Source organism: Bos indicus x Bos taurus, chromosome 17, assembly GCF_003369695.1.
Source record: "Bos indicus x Bos taurus breed Angus x Brahman F1 hybrid chromosome 17, Bos_hybrid_MaternalHap_v2.0, whole genome shotgun sequence".
NCBI lineage: Eukaryota > Metazoa > Chordata > Mammalia > Artiodactyla > Bovidae > Bos > Bos indicus x Bos taurus.
This window is the reverse complement of record NC_040092.1, coordinates 35,743,586-35,761,840: the sequence shown is the minus strand read 5'-3', so window position 1 is coordinate 35,761,840 and position 18,255 is coordinate 35,743,586. Positions and strand designations below refer to the sequence as shown.

Below are 18,255 nucleotides of genomic sequence, written 5' to 3'. Positions count from 1 at the left end.
TTCCAAATGAACAAAGGAAAAAAAAAATAAAAATATTGCTAAATATGTTTCACATCTGTGTTGTTTTAAAGTGATGAAGTTCTTGCATTCTAATATATAAATATTCTACATGTTCTAACAATCTAATATGCAGTTGTGATTAGTCATTATACAGATTATACTAACCACACATGTATGGTATTAAAAAACAGATAATCTTTATCATATCAAATAATCAAAATAATGCAAAATTAATTGCATATAGTTTGATTATCATAGTAAGTAATAAAATTTACAGATCTTATTTCCAATGTCAAGAGTAGTCCAGGGACAGTCATTTTACTGGAATATCTGTTACGTGGCATTACATTCCTTATTCCATGCCTTTAAATTCCTTCTATTCATACTGTTAGAAATGAATATATTTTCCTTATTTCTATATGAGTATACTGCTGCTGCTGCTGCTGCTAAGTCGCTTCAGTCATGTCCGACTCCACGCGACCCCATAGACAGCAGCCCACCAGGCTCCCCGTCCCTGGGATTCTCCAGGCAAGAACACTGGACGGGGACTACCATTCAATTTATTAGCATACATTTTTAAATAAATCTTTTAAAAACATTTACTTATCTATTTCTGAAAATCAAGAATGACATATAAGAGTATTTTTGATCTTTCAAAGCTGAATCCTAACAATGTTATGTTAATATAATTAGGCAAAATAAATTTACATGTTTCCTTCTCTGATTGTGTCTTAGTGTCTATTATCTGAGAAGAAGATTGATCTGATTAACAGAAATCAAATTGAGTAAAAGTCTAATTAGCTTCTGATTTTGCAATCTCTTGCCCACTTGATAGCAGCAAACCGTATTCTATAAACATAATATAGCCTTGTTTTAGAAATGTGTGGGTGTTGTGTGTGTTGAGTCACTTCAGTTGTCTCTGACTCTCTATGACCCTATGGACTATAGTCTAACAGGCACCTCTGTCCATGGGATTCTCCAGGCAAGAATACCAGAGTGGGTTGCCATTTTCTCCTCCAGGGGATTTTCCCAACCCAGGGATCCAACCCATGTCTCTAATGTCTTCTGCATTGGCAAGCAGGTTCTTTAACACTAGGACCACTTGGGATGCCCTTTATAAGAGAAGGAAAATTTGGGAAGTTAGTTACAATCTTCACTCAACTTTGAAAGAATGAGGACATTTGTAAAACAGCTATTATCATTTTTTTTTAAATAAAAGAAATTAGGTTAAGTTTTAAGAGGCTATGACAAGTAATAAAAGTTGATTTGGGAGCACAGCCTAAGAGAAAAATCTGGCGCACAGGAGTGTGAATTTCCATGTGGCTTTGTGTATGTTAACACGTTAACAAATTCTATAGTTATTTAATTATCTGTTTATTCATAAGATGCTTATTTGTCACTTCTATATGAACTCTAAGTCTAGGCACTAACTGAATAACTATGCAAATGGATGGGATGTTATGAGAAGTAAAATTGTAGAAAAGAAGAAATATTCTATTGGCAGGCAAATCAAGAGAATATCAGAAGGAGACTAATAATTAGCAAAGAGATAAGAACAAATGATATTACAGAAGGAAAGAAAAGAAAGCCAAAACTGGGAAAGAGTTCATCAATACTATATGCACAGTCAAGGAAGACTATTAAAATATATCATGGGTTAGTGATTAGTTTGTCCCTGTGACATTTAAAAAATCAGTTTGCTGTGTCCTTAGAAATGAAAGATAGGAATAAAAATATCTTTCAAAATTTTGAAAGATGGAAAAATAAAAGATAGTAGCTTCTGGTGAAAAGGTTTAGGACTGGTGAAGTTATTTCTTACTTCTTGGACAGTTTATTTTGTTTTGAAAGATATAGGTAAAGAGAAAGATATGTGGACAATGGAGCAGGTGAAAGATGGACAAATTGTCGTGGAAATCAACAAGAAAGAAGGAGGGGATCATCTTAGAATGAAGCAGAGAAAGTTTCCTTTGAGAATTAAATAAAAATTAAGATGTTGATGAAAACAGGAAGTTTGGATTAATTTCTTTATTTTTTATCTTTTATTGAAATAAAGTTAACCTAAAAATTTGTGTAAATTTAAGGTGTACAGCGTGATGAACTTTTTAAACTTATATACTGTAAAATTATTTGAGTTCAGTTTCTAATCATGTGTATGTATTTAATGGTTTAAAAAAGAAGACCACCTGCTTAGATTAAGAAGTTATTATTTGCTGGAAAACATTAAACAAAGAAAAAAGATTTGAAATAAAAGTGAAGTAGGGTATGAAATGCATCTAACTGTAAAGGTCGAGTAACATTCTGTAAACTGAATATTGTGAATTTGAAATTTTGTAAATTTCCTTATGTAATAGTCTAGTAATATATTTAAAAAGTGGGTGCAGGGGATGTCATCTTGTTCTAATTCTGAAACCAGATGTGTCAGGATGATAAATGAACCAGGAAATTGGTAGCTCTGGCTATAGAATAGAAAATATCTAGAAATGCTAGATAATTTCTAGATATTAGAAAATCCCTCTAGAAAAGAGGGAAAGACAAGCATATAAGTTAGAAAAACATATAAGAATTTTGGGAAGAGAGAATTTGAAGAATAAATTAACTTAAGGGTTTCAAAAGTTCTAGAGAATTCACATTGTTAAGTGTGTGGTCTTTGGAGAGGGTCAAGTTTCACACAAAAAAAGAAGCTGATCTGGGCTAAAATATTGATACTTTGTTTCTTCCCCATCATCTAGAGCATGGGTTTACAAATGAAGGACCCCAGACCAAATCTGGAAAACTGCCTATTTTTTGTAAATAAAACAATATTTTTGCTTGTTTTCTGTTTTTGTTTTTTGTTCAGAGCCACACACATTTTTAAAAATATTGTCTTTGGCTGTTGTCATGCTGCCATGGCAGAGGTGAGTAGTTGGCACAGAGACTGTGTAGCCCACAAAGTTTAATATATTTACCATCTGGCCTTTTTGAGAAAAGCAAAAACAAACACAAAAACCTGCCAACTGCTTTGGAGAAGTGATTCTCAACAAATGATGGAATGGAAGTGTGCAGTGATATTTGTAAGAGAAAGAGGTTTGAGTGATTTCAGTGATTAGCCTTCCCCAAACACTCACTGCCTCTCCATATCCCCATAGGGATGACATTTAAGCTCTTTTCCCATTGGTTTTTTACCTTCTTTCCCCAAATAGCCACTCTGATTATTTGATCCCCATCTCTATCAGGAAGAATCATGCTCCTTTTTACTGCAGACAGAACATGGTGTCCCCGTGATTGGATAACGTGGAATATATACATAAACACACATACACACACACCCACACACACACAGAAAAAAAGAAAGTAAAAGAAAATATGCAAACCTAAACAAATGAGTAAAACATTAAAACTTAAGCCATAATAGAAATCCAGCCCTTATATTGAGGGAAGTAAATTGCGTAAGATCATTCTAGGAGCTTAAGATTCCTCATCTGATAATTAGTTATTATCCGGAACTATGAAGGGATAATGTATGTAAAAGCTTCCCAGATGGCTCAGTGGTAAAGAATCCACCTTCCAACACAGGAGATGAGGGTCCAATCCCTGGGTAGATGCCATAGAGGAGGAAATGGAAATCCACTCCAGTATTCTTGCCTGGAAAATCCCATGGACAGAAGAGCCTGCATGCTGCAGTCCATGGGGTTGCAAAGAGTTGGACAAGATTGAGCAACTGAGCATGCACGCATGTGTAAAAGTACTTCATGGTCTGCCAATGTATAGTAAGTGGGTAATTATACCCTTGTTTACACTTTGAGGAATGCAATTTATTATTCGGAGATTAGCTTCAAATATTCTTTTACCAAGATTTAAAAGTTGGGTTAATCAATCCCTTAACCCTTTGGTTGACAATGATGATATCAATTCCATATGATAATATTGCTTAGATTAGGTATATTTTTCTTGAAAACAACTGAGAATCTTGCAAAGGAATTACGTATATTTTCTTTCTGTCCTCCATACTTAATGATTCCTAATGTATAATGCAGACACAATAATATGCTTGCTCAATGGAATGGCATTATACTTATATGATGTAGCTCACTTAATTCCTTTATGACATGTATTTTCACATGTATTCTCTGTGAATGAACCATATTGGTATTAATTAAAACTGTTGTAAAAGCTGAAGACAAAGTGGATCCTGAATATTAAAAATGAATACAGAAATGAAATTATAGCTATCAACATGTAACACTTCTTATGCAAGGTAGGGAGTATGAAGTGAATATAAAATATACTGTGTGTGCTTTTGATAAGTAGCATTGGGATCTCTGTAACAGAATGACAGCACAATTTATGAAACACTTGAATGCATTAGAAATAACTTAGCATGTCTCCAAAGCATGGAAGTAGGAAGGAAAACAGTTTAATTAGGACAAGCTAAGTGAACTATTTGACTGTGTAATCAGAAATGACTGTACCAAAGCTGAAATTGTAGCTTACAAGTTGCATTTGCCTCTGTTTTCAGCAAATGGCAGTGAGGTTCATATTAGCAATGTGCGCTATGAAGATACAGGAGCATACACTTGTATCGCAAAAAATGAAGCAGGAGTGGATGAAGACATCTCTTCTCTTTTTGTGGAAGATTCTGCTAGAAAGACCCGTATGTATTGAATACACACACACACACACACACACGGTAAAAAAAATCTGCTTGCAATGAAGGAAACCCAGGTTCAATCCCTGGGCTGGGAAGATGCCCTGGAGAAGGGAATGGCAAGCCATTCCAGTATTCTTGCCTGGAGAATCCCATGGGCAGAAGAGGCTGGTGAGTTATAATCCATGGGGTCGCAAAGAGTCAGACACGACTGAGTGATTAACACATACACACACACACACATCACACTCAACTTTAAAACTAAGCTTTTTTCAGAAACAGCAGCATCAGAAAATGCTAAGCAAATGATCAATTAATTAAAAAATAAACAAACGAAAGTAGTTTTCATATATAGCAAGGATAGAATTCTTGAAATATTAAAAGTAGATTGAAAGATTAAGTGCAAGATTGTGAAATGTTCAATATGACATGAAAATGATTTTGTTTCTTTGGCAGATGTATATAAGCTATTTTGAGTCCTATCTTCCCATGTGCTTATACAGGAAATTAAATCCTTTGCAAATTCCCTCTCCTCAATGATTTGGGATTCTTGGTCCCACAATACAGCCAAGGGGTATCCTATAAGCTTAATACCATAATATCATTCTTTTTCTCTCTTCTGCACTGTATTCAGTGGTCCAGTAGCTGTACATCAACCTTTTTCTGCAGCAGGTAGAGAAGTAAGCCACCTGAAACATTCACTGCCCTGGCACCAACACATCATGGGCTATTCTCCACTTACTGCTTGAAATCCTTTGTCATCACTGTACATGTCTCCTAATTTTCTCATGAAGTTTTAAGAAAAATGTAGTGTCCTACTTAAACATTTTTACTTTGTGAAAGGAATATGATGGAAAGGAGATACTAAAGATGAATTTTTGATTATAGCTGAACTATAATATTTAGAACACAAAGTACTCCTGTAGCATTCATCAAGTTAGCTACCTATAGGGAAAGATTCAGACACTTTCTTCCTCTGGTACACATGGCATACATGGCTATTTTCGGATTCTTTCTCAATTTGCTTGGACTGACTATTCATTCTCCTTGCTCCAAAGTCAATCTGTAATGCCTGTCTACATCTCATATTAGTCTAAGCTTTTCAAGGACTCTGACATTTTGAGAATCCTTTATATGCTAATTTCTCTGAGCCCAAATTTTAGACCAGGTTCAAGCATTGCCCCTTGGATGTGGGGTATAATTTTTGGTGGAATTCAACATTCTCATGTCAGTGGTTGTTCAGCAGCTTATTGAAATTTTGGGGTTCTCACCATAGAAGATGAGTTCACATCCTTCTACTCTTCCATCTTAATAATACAGTACTTGGGTGCAGTTTCAAAAATGACAGGATGATCTCTGTTCATTTCCAAGGCAAACCATTCTGTATCACAGTAATCCAAGTCTATGCCCTGACCAAAAATGCCAAAGAAGCTGAAGCTGAATGGTTCCATGAAGATATAAAAGACATTATAGAATTAACACACACAAAAAAAGAGAGATGTCCTTTTCATCATATGGGACTGGAATGCAAAAGTAGGAAGTCAACAGATACCTGGAAAACAGGCAAGTTTTGCCTTGAGGTACAAAAGGAAACAGGACTAAAAAAATTTTGCCAAGAGAATGCACTTGTCATAGCAAACACCCTCTTCCAACAACACAGGAGACAACTCTTCACATGGATATAACCAGATGGTCAATACCAAAATCAGATTGATTATATTCTTTGCAGCTGAAGATGGAGAAACTCTATTCAATCAGCAAAAGCAAGACCAAGATTGACTGTGGCTCAGATCATGAACTCCTTATTGCCAAGTTCAGATCTGAATTGAAAAAAGCATTAGGCCATTCAGGTATGACCTAAATCAAATCCCTTATGATTATACAGTAGAAGGGACAAATAGATTCAAGGAATTAGATCTGATAGAAAGAGTGCCTGAAGAACTGTGGATGGAGGTTCATAACATTGTACAGGAGGCAGTGATCAAAACCATCCCCAAGAAAAAGAAATGCAAAACGGCAAAATGATTGTGTGAGGAGGCCTTACAAATAGATAGCTGAGGAAGGAATAGAAGCAAAAAGCAAATGAGAAAGGTAAAGATATATCCATCTGAATGCAGAGTTACAAAGAAGAGCAAGGAGAGAGAGAGAGAGAGAGAGAGAGAGAGAGAGAGAGAGAGAGAACAGAGCCTCCCTCGGGAATCAATGCAAAGAAATAGAGGAAAACAATAGAATGGGAAAGACTAGAGATCTCTTCAAGAAAATTAGAGATACCAAGGGAACATTTCATGCAAAGATGGGCACAATGAAGGACAGAAACTGTTTGGGCCTAACAGAAGCAGACGGTATTAAGAAGAGATGGCAGGAATACACAGAAGAACTATCCAAGAAAATATTTAATGACCCAGATAATCATGATGGTGTGGTCATTAACCTAGAGCCAGACATTCTGGAGTGCAAAGTCAAGTGGGCCTTATGCAGCATTACTATGAACAAAGCTAGTCAGAGGTGATGGAATCCCAGCTGAGTTATTTCAAATACTGAAAGATGAGGCCGCTGAAGTGCTGCACTCAATATGGCAACACATATGGAAAACTCAGCAGTGCCCACAGACCTGGAAAAGTTTAGTTTTCATTCCAATCCCAAAGAAAGGCAATGCCAAAGAATGTTCAAACTACCACACAATTGCACTTATTTTGCACACTAGCACAATGATGCTCAAAATTCTCAAAGCTCAGCTTCAACAGTACATGAACTGAGAACTTCTGGATGCTCAAGTTGTATTTAGAAAAGGCAGAGGAACCAGAGATCAAATTGCCAACATCCGTTGTCTCATAGAAAATGGAAGAAAATTCCAGAAAAAACATCTATTTCTGCTTCATTGACTGTGCTAAAGCCTTTTACTGTGTGGATCACAACACACTGTGGAAAATTCTTAAAGAGATGGGAATTCCAGACCACCTTACCTGCCTCCTGAAAAATCTGTACGCAGGTCAAGAGGCAATAGTTAGAACCGAACATGGAAAAATGGACTGGTTCCAAATTGAGAAAGGAATACATCAAGGCTGTATATTTTCACCCTGCTTATTTTTCTTTTATGCAGGGTACATCATGTGAAATGCTGGCTGGGTGAAGCACGAGCTGGAAACAAGTTTGCTAGAAGTAATATCAATACCTTCATATATGCAGATGACACCACATTTATGTTAGAAAGTGAAAGGAACTAAAGTGCTGGTTGACGAAATTGAAAGAGGAGCGTGAAAAAGCTGGCTTAAAACTCAACATTCATAAAATGAAGATCATGGCATCTGGTCCCATCACTTCATGGCTGATAGATGGGGAAACAGTGGGAACAGTGAGAGACTTTATTCTTTTGGATTCCAAAATCACTGCAGATATTGATTGCAGCCATGAAATTAAAAGACACTTGCTCCTTGGAAAAAAAGCTATGACCAACCTAGACAGTATATTAAAAAGCAGAGACATTACTTTACCGACAAAGGTCCATCAAATCAAGACTATGTTTTTTCCAGTAGTCGCATATAGGTGTGACAGTTGGACCATAAAGGAGGCTGAGCACCAAACAATTGGTGCTTTCGAACTATAATGTTGGCAAAGACTCTTGAGAGTCCCCTTGTACAACAAGGACATCAAACCAGTCAATCCTAAAGGAAATCAATTCTGAATATTCATTGGAAGTACCGATGCTGAAGCTGAAGCTCCAATCCTTGGGCCACCTTATTCAAAGAACTGGCTCATTGGAAAAGACTCTGATGCTGGGAAAGATTGAAGGCAGGATGAGATGGGGATGACAGGATGAGATGGCTGGATGGCACTGCTGTCTCAATGAACATGAGTTTGAGCAAGCTCCGGGAGATGGTGATGGACAAGGAAGCCTGGAATGCTGCAGTCCATGGGTTTGCAAAGAGTCAGACATGACTGATGGACTGAACAGCAACAAAACATTGTCCCAGTAATCTTCTTATTCCTCTTTCAATCAGTGTGTAAATGAGGATATGAATGGATCCAATGAGGAAGGAGACTCTTATCCAGGTCATGGCTACCAGTATATTTGTACTATATTATGTCTGGCTAGGCAACTACTTTTATAAGCAAATATTTTAAAATAAAATTCTAAAGTAGAAAATGAAAAGAGAAACTCAGTTTAATGACCTAGATAAGGTCCATTAAAATTTGTTTACTCCTTTTATATATTTATGCTAAATACCAATTTTCTATTAACTACCTGTTAGAAATTAATTTTAGGACAAATAGTTGAAAACTTTACTTGTCCTTGTCCTTTATAATGCTTATAATGCAGACTTTAATTTCAACTCTATATTTTAATTTTCTTTTAATATTGGTCATATATTTTTCCACATAAATCTCTGTTACAAAATTGAAATATCTAGCCATAGTTTCTTTAATCAATGAATCATACTATCTACCATCATGGAAATTTGTGAAAAATTTTACTGGAAGATTTAATAAAATTTGGTCATATTGTTCATTTAATTATCAACAGTTCATGAAATCATGTTTTCACTTTATTTTACTTATTCCTTCAAACTCTTGCAGGTCAAATAATTCTTTTTAAATAACTTTGAGATTATGTTAGCAATATGCTGTTAAAATCAGAAATGCTATTTTGATAAGATATAACAGTGCAGCCTTACTACATTTGTTTATGGAATTTTCAAAGCCATCTTATGAGAAACAGTACAAGAGAAAGATATAGTGACTTTTCTAAGTCTAGAAGTAAAACATTTATAGATATTACTTCTGTACTTAAATCATGTGAGATTTTCAAAGAAAAAACATGAAAACTTGATTTTATTCTTAATTAATTTAATTTTAGTAAAAATTTTTAACATAGAGTCTACCTTCTCAATGAATTTTAAGGGCACAATGCCACATTGTTAAGTATAGGGTCTAAGTTGCACAGCAGAGCTCCAAAATTTATTCATGTTGCATAACTACAACTTTAAAACCATTGAACAACTCTTGGTTTCTCCTTTCTCCTCTTCCCATGCCAATCACCTTGTATTTTCTGCTTCTATGATTTTTATTTTCTTAGCTATCTCAAGTAAGTATAATTACACAGTAATTGTCCTTCTGTGACAGGCTTATTTTAATCAACATAATGTCTTCCAGGTCCATCCACATGGTTCCTTCTTTTTAAGAGTGAATAATATTAGGTTATATGTATATACAGTATTTTCTTTATCCATTGATTTGTCAGTAGATATTTGGGTTATTTCCATATCTTGCATGGTGTGAATAACACTGTGTACAGCTATGTCTTTGATTCTGATTTCAGTTTTTTTCAATATACATCTACAAGTGGGACTGCTGGATCATGTGATAGTTTTATATCTAAACTCTGTGATGTTTTCCATAGTGGCTAAATCATTTTACATACCTACAAATGAGTCTAGACCTTCCAATTTCTCCACATCCTTTCCAATACTTTTATCTTTTGCTATTTTGATAGGTAGGAAAATAATATCTCATTTTGGTTTTGATTTGCCTCTCTGATGATTAGTGGTATAGAACACTTTTTTATATGGTCCATTGACCATTTGTGTGCCTTTGGAGAAATGTCTATTTATGTCCTTTGCTTATTTTTAAGATGGGCTATTATTTTTTACTATTGAGTTATTGGAGTCCCTTTTTTTGAAAATTAAATGCTTATCAGATATAAAGCTTGAATATATTTTCTCCCATTCCATAGGTAGTTTTTTCACTCTATTGATTGTTTATTTTGCTGTGCAGAAGCTTTTAAATTTGACATATTCTAACTTGGCTATTTTTGCTTTTGCTACATGTGCTTTTGAGAAAGTTATAGGCCAATATACCTGATGAATATAGTTACAAAATTCTTCTATAAGATATCAGTGAACTGAATCCAGTGACACATTAAAAAGAACATACACCATTATCAAATGGGATTTATCCCTGGGATGCAAGGATGGTTTAACATAAGGAGATTAGTTAATGTGATTTGCACATTAACAAACTATACTATAAAAATCATTTGATCATCCAATAGATGTCAACACAACATTTAAAACATATTTTTATGATAAAAGTTCTTTTTATAACACTCTTTTACAATAAAAATGCTTAGCAAACTGGATTGGAATTTACCTCAACATAGTTAAGCCCATAAATTTTTAAGCTCACCACTAACACTGTACTCAATGGTAAAAAACTAAAAATCAAAACAAAAAAAAATTTCCCCTCTAAGATCAGGAACAAAACAAGAGTACCCATTTTCATGCTTCTATTCAGCATAATATTAGAATTTCAAGCCTTAGCAATTAGGCAAGGAAAATAAATAAAGGTCATCCAAATCCAAGGAAGGAAAAAAACTGTCTCAGTTTGCAGATTATATGACCTCAAATAGGTAGAACCCCAAGGACTCCAGACACACACACACACAAAAACCAGTTAGAATTAATAAACATATTCAGTTAAATTACAGGATGCAAAGTCAACATACAAAATCAGTTGTCTTTCTCTATATGTTAACAGGGTATATTTGCGAGGCAATAAAGAAAACAATTCCATTTTCAAATGCATCAAAAAGAATAAAATACCTAGGAAAAATCTGACCAAGGAGGTGAAAGCCCATACATTGAAAACTATAAGAAACTGATTAAATAAACTGAAAAAAAACTCAAATAAATGGAGAGATATCATGATACTCTGTGATCATACTTTAGAAGAATGAATATTTCTGAAACATCCATCCTAACCAAAGGAATCTCTGATTCAATGCTATTTCCATCAAAATCTCAGTGGCATTTTACAGAAATATATTTTAAAAATCCTAAAATTCATATGGAACAGCAAAAAATCTAGGATAATTGAAACAAACTTGAAAGGAAGAAAAATTTGAGAGTTAATTCAAAATACATTACAAAGCTATAGTAATTAAAACAGCTTGTTATTGATATAAACAGAGACATGTAGACAAATGGAACAGAAAATAGCACCTAGAAATAAATCCACATGTACGCAGTCAACCTACTTTGACAAGGGCTTCAGAATACTTATTGGCTAAAGGGTAGTCTTTTCAAAAATTGGTGCTGGGAAACAGTATCCACATGTAGAATAATGAAACTGGACCCCCATCTATACCGTATATAAAAATTGGCTCAAAATAGTTAAAGACTTAGGTATAAGATCTGAAAATGTAAACCACTTCTAAGAAGACATAAGGGAGAAGCTTCCTGACATTGGTTTTGTTAATAAAACCAATGGATTTTAGCTGTAACACAGACATCCAGAACATCACTACTTCATGTCTATATTCTACTATTTTGTAAACATGCAAACACAGTTTCTTTGTAATAAAAAATTTATCTCTCATTTAAATAAAGACTTTTAATTTTTGTTAAATTTGTTTTCCATAAATGTCCTGCACCATTATCATAGATACAGTTGTTAATGTGAAAGTAGCAATTTTTAGAAAGTAGTGCACATAAGTAAAACCAGGATAGAGTTAAATAAGTAAGCTTACTGAGTATAATATTATCAATGATAAAAGAGAATAAACTGAAACTGTGAGACTGTGTACTATAAGACAGTTTTCCTTGGGATGTTTCCTAGTACTCAATAAACTGTCAGAATTCTGTATAACACCACCAAAATCAGGGGGAGGACACATCAGGGAAAACTACATCCTTCTGTAAATCTCTAACTTAATAATTGCTCTGAGTTCTCTTCTAGTAGTTCCATGGACAAAGGCTAATAATATTAATTACACAAGTCACATTTGTATGTTGACAGATAGATATTCTCAAAAAGCCAGGGGAAACATTCACAGACCAATCAATGATGACTTCACTGTTTTCATTTGCACATATTAAAAATTATTGACTTATCAACCTTCAGCAAAAATAATTTTGGAGGTCTTTTTTCCTTTGAGCAATGATGAGGTACAAAGTACAGTTGACCCTTGAAGAATGCAGGGCTTAGGAACCCCAACTGCATTTGCAGTTGAAAATCTGAGTGTAACTTTACAGTCAGCCTTTGGTATCTGCAGTTCCACATCCATGGATTCAACCAACCGCAGAATGTGTAATATTGTAGTAGATAGTTATTGGGAAAAAAACAAAGCAAAAAACCTGTATAATTGGACCCACACAATTCAAACACATGTTATTTATGTATCAACTGTGTATCTAAAAAGCAGATTTCTCTAATTGAAGAGCATGGATTTTGCAGTAAGACATGAGTTAGAATTATTTTTCTACCATATAATAATCCTATGACTTGGAACTACAGCTTAGCCTCTCTGAGCTTTAATATTCTTATCTGTAATAAGGCATAGATACTAATTCACTAAGAGAATTCTGTGCAGATATAGAAAAGCACACACTGTATTGCTGGACATTTTGCCAACTCCTACCAACTTTCTGAAAATAATTACTTCTTGCTAGAAACATTGATAAAAATCATTTTAGTAAGACTGGAAAAATCTAATAAGTGTTTAGAAATCAAAGAATTACCAAAATAAATGAAATATGTACACAGATTTATGGATAGGGATAGATGTAGATAGAGATATGAGTGTATATTAACACCTATAGTATTCATATCCAAATATAAAATTATTGTCATCATATTGGAAATTGACCCTGCTGAGAAGAGTATATTTTTTCCTTTAATGTAGATATTAAGATATTTTGAGCAAAAATAAATATTTTTCCAGGATCCAGTTTTGCTAGATTTAAAGCAAAAGCTTTACTTTATTTCCCCTTTACATTGGTCAATTTACATTTCTATTATACTAAAACAATATGTGGTAAGATGCTTTTCTTCTGTTTTCCTTTTGAAAGAGGCTGAGAAGAGGTATTGAATCTCATGTAGACAGCAATAAAAAGCAGAGAAAGATTTACAACTTTGGGGCTAAATGACACAACACAGACTTTAACCATGGCTTCAGAGTAATCATCTAGTTATTTTCTGTATAACCGAATTCTCATAGTAGTATCAATCTCATTTTTTTTCTTATATTTTCCAGCAATATGGTGCTGTTGAGAGAAAGATTCATGCAAAACCTCACAGTCCATGGGGTTGATATTTGTTGTGTCTGGATCTTTGAATTGGAAAACCTTGAGTTATAGGTCCCAACATGCTGGCAAAACTCACTGGAAGTTTTGTCATGTGACAAAACTTGAACTACCAGAAAATGCTGTAAGATAATATAATCTTCAGTTATGTTAGGGTTTAGGGTTTGATAACTAAGATTTAATGGAATGGAATACAGGGAGGATTTAAATGCAGAGAACAGTAGAAATGGGCCCTAGACAGTTGTGTAGTGGTTTTAACAGGGAGGAGATGATTTGAAATATGTGAGGCGGTTTAGGAAGAGGTAGAAAGTTATTTATTTGGAAACATCTTGCACAGAGCATAAGCACTTAAAGCACTTCCATTCCCTCTGGAAGGCAATCCCCAGAGGATAACAGTTCATCTTCAGAATTATGGTAAATGAAAAGCAACGTGAATGTAGGCTACTCTGGAAAGCTTTCAAGCTTCTACATGTGTTAAATACTAGGTGCTGATTGTATGACATCTTTCTGGGATTTTAGTAAAGGATATGATTAATCTACTTCTCACAAATATTGGAAGATAATATCTAAATATGTTACACTAGTATATATACATATATATATACACACACATATTTTTTCTTTTTTGATTGTCACAAGCAATATTGCGTTGGAAATATTGGCTTATTACAACATTACTTACATTAGAATTAACTTCAATAGATTAATATTTGTTGGCTATTATGAACTAAAATTAATTATTATTCTTTAAATGAATGTTTTAAATGAGATAAACTTTACAATGAGGTTACAAGAATGAACAAATTACATAAATATATAATGTTCATATAAGTTAATAATTATTATAAAATGTGATAACTGTTATTCACAATACACAGATTTAAAAATATGGTGAAATGTAGCCAGTTGTACCTAAATATTCCAAAAGCTATATGAATGTTTAAGAAGTACTTACCTAGTTTAGAAGTAGAGGAAATGGTCTTAAAATAGGTTAAATATGACATTTTTACATTTAAAGGCAGTTTAAGTATGGTGTCACAAACTTTGGAAATAGAGCATATTCTGGTAACATGAACAAGTTGATTAACCTTTCTAGCCTTCATTTACTTTCTATTTTTAAATACAGAAAATACTTCTAAAGAGCAGTTGTACAGATTTAATGAGATCATTTATGCATGAATTTATCAATGTCTACAGAGGCTAGGATAGTATAAATGGAGAATAGTATAGTCTATCTGGAATGAAGTAAAACTCAAAGTGTTACTTGTTCAGTTGTGTCTGACTCTTTGAAACCCCATGAACTGTAGCCTGCCAGGTTCCTCTCTGTCCATGGAATTCTCCGGGAAAGCATACTGGAGTGGGTTGCCATAATAGATGGACTCAAATGCACCAGTTATCAATTAATAATCATTTTTATATTCAACCAACATGAGTTAGGTAAAATAATTAGGAATCTGGGAAATCTGTAGTTAGAGATATGGTGTGGACATCATCAGATCAGTTAGTCACTCAGTCGTGTCCGACTCTTTGCGACCCCATGAATCACAGCACGCCAGGCCTCCCTGTCCATCACCAACTCCTGGAGTTCACCCAGACTCACGTCATTCGAGTCAGTGATGCCATCCAGCCATCTCATCCTCTGTCATCCCCTTCTCCTCCTGCTGCCAATCCCTGCCAGCATCAGAGTCTTTTCCAATGAGTCAACACTTCACATGAGGTGGCCAAAGTACTGGAGTTTCAGCTTCAGCATCATTCCTTCCAAAGAAATCCCAGGGCTGGTCTCCTTCAGAATGGACTGGTTGGATCTCCTTGCAGTCCAAGGGACTCTCAAGAGTCTTCTCCAACACCACAGTTCAAAAGCATCAATTCTTCAGCGCTCAGCCTTCTTCACAGTCCAACTCTCACATCCATAGATGACCACAGGAAAAACCATAGCCTTGACTAGACTAGACGGACCTTTGTTGGCAAAGTAATGTCTCTGTTTTGAATATGCTATCTAGGTTGGGCATAACTTTCTTTCCAAGGAGTAAGCATCTTTTAATTTCGTGGCTGCAATCACCATCTGTAAGTGATTTGGGGGCCCCCAAAAATACAATCTGACACTGTTTCCACTGTTTCCCCATCTAGTTCCCATGAAGTGATGGGACCGGATGCCATGATCTTCGTTTTCTGAATGTTGAGCTTTAAGCCAACTTTTTCACTCTCCTCTTTCACTTTCATCAAGAGGCTTTTTAGTTCCTCTTCACTTTCTGCCATAAGGGTGGTGTCATCTGCATATCTGAGGTTATTGATATTTCTCCCGGCAATCTTGATTCCAGCTTGTGTTTCTTCTCATGATGTACTCTGCATATAAGCTAAATAAGCAGGGTGATAATATACAGCCTTGACTTACTCCTTTTCCTATTTGGAACCAGTCTGTTGTTCCATGTCCAGTTCTAACTGTTGCTTCCTGACTAGCATACAAATTTCTCAAGAGGCAGGTCAGGTGGTCTGGTATTCCCATCTCTTTCATAATTTCCCACAGTTTATTGTGATCCATATAGTCAAAGTCTTTGGCATAGTCAATAAAGCAGAAATAGATGTTTTTCTGGAACTCTCTTGCTTTTTCAATGATCCAGTGGATGTTGGCAATTTGATCTCTGGTTCCTCTGCCTTTTCTAAAACCAGCTTGAACATCTGGAAGTTCACAGTTCACATATTGCTAAAGCCTGGCTTGGAGAATTTTGAGCATTACTTTTCTAGCATGTGAGATGAGTGCAGTTGTGTGGTAGTTTGAGCATTCTTTGGCATTGCCTTTCTTTAGGATTGGAATGAAAACTGACCTTTTCCAGTCCTGTGGCCACTGCTGAGTTTTCCAAATTTGCTGGCATATTGAGTGCAGCACTTTCACAGCATCGTCTTTCAGGATTTGAGATAGCTCCACTGGAATTCCATCACCTCCACTAGCTTTGTTCGTAGTGATGCTTTCTAAGGCCCACTTGACTTCACATTCCAGGATGTCTGGCTCTAGGTCAGTGATCACACCATCGTGATTATCTGGGTCGTGAAGATGTTTTTTGTACAGTTCTTCTGTGTATTCTTGCCACCTCTTCTTGATATCTTCTGCTTCTGTTCAGTCTATACCATTTCTGTCCTTTATCGAGCCCATCTTTGCATGAAATGTTCCCTTGGTATCTCTAATTTTCTTGAAGAGGTCTCTAGTGTTTCCCATTCTGTTGTTTTCCTCTATTTCTTTGCACTGATCGCTGAGGACAGCTTTCTTATCTCTCCTTGCTATTCTTTGGAACTCTGCATTCAGATGCTTATATCTTTCCTTTTCTCCTTTGCTTTCAGTTCTCTTTTTTTCACAGCTATTTGTAAGCCCTCCTCAGACAGCTGTTTTGCTTTTTTGCATTTCTTTTCCATGGGATATATTGATCCCTGTCTCCTGTACAATGTCACGAACCTCAGTCCATAGTTCATCAGGCACTCTATCTATCAGATCTAGGCCCTTAAATCTATTTCTCACTTCCACTGTATAATCATAAGGGGTTTGATTTAGGTCATACCTGAATGGTCTAGTGGTTTTCCCTACTCTCTTCAATTTCAGTCTGAATTTGGTAATAAGGAGTTCATGATTTGAGCCACAGTCAGCTCCTGGTCTTGTTTTTGTTGACTGTATAGAGCTTCTCCATCTTCGGCTGCAAAGAATATAATCAATCTGATTTTGGTGTTGACCATCTGGTGATGTCCAAGTGTAGAGTCTTCTCTTGTGTTGTTGGAAGAGGGTGTTTGCTATGACCAGTGCATTTTCTTAGCAAAACTCTATTAGCCTTTGCCCTGCTTCATTCCGTATTCCAAGGCCAAATTTGCCTGTTACTCTCTGTGGACATCATAGCCAGGGTAATATTTTAATCCTGATAGTTATGAGCTAAGTGCTGGAGTCAAAAAGAATCAAAGAAAAATAAATATTTAAGAAAAATTAAATAAATCAATAAGTGATAATTATTGTTAACTTTCTTTAGCATTCACTGAATACTACTCAATAAAAGTACTATACCCAAAACATTTTAAAGTACAGTGAATAATTCATATTTATTTAGATAAACACAAAACTCTTAAATATTTCTCACAGACCTTTACATTTGAGTACACTTTTTATGAAACAAAACATGCTAAGAATAATCAGACTCATGTCAAGTTTAACCATGCATGATAAGCATTTATTATTTTTCATTACTTATCTTAAATTTTAATATTGTGCTCTCAGTTTGGTCAATGACATTGTCACATCCTGTGAATTAATATGTTTCGTAAATTGTGTCATGTGTTGACCCAAAACATGCTGAAATGATCTGCCTCATGACTTCCATATCTGAATCCTATTTTTTCAAAATAGCACCCTCTTCAATGTCATTAAATAGACCTATCTGTTCCTAACTCATTGCCATTTTTTGCACAATGATAGTGGCTTGTCATCTAACAAGAGGCTATGTGATCTGAATGTCATCAAACTGACAGGTTTACAACAATCATCAGTAATCAGCCATCACTTGCCTACAAAACTAAATA

General features: G+C 35.1%; 1 protein-coding gene across 4 annotated transcripts in view; it reads left to right on the top strand.

Moving 5' to 3' along the window:
• FSTL5 (follistatin like 5) overlaps positions 1 to 18,255 on the top strand; it is a 930,680-nt gene that overhangs the window by 765,294 nt on the left and 147,131 nt on the right. For all 4 annotated transcript variants that reach the window (XM_027567276.1, XM_027567275.1, XM_027567274.1 and 1 more), the window contains exon 10: positions 4,496 to 4,630. In XM_027567276.1, coding sequence (XP_027423077.1) covers positions 4,496 to 4,630 — 135 coding nt within the window. The remainder of the gene's footprint in view (positions 1 to 4,495; positions 4,631 to 18,255) is intronic.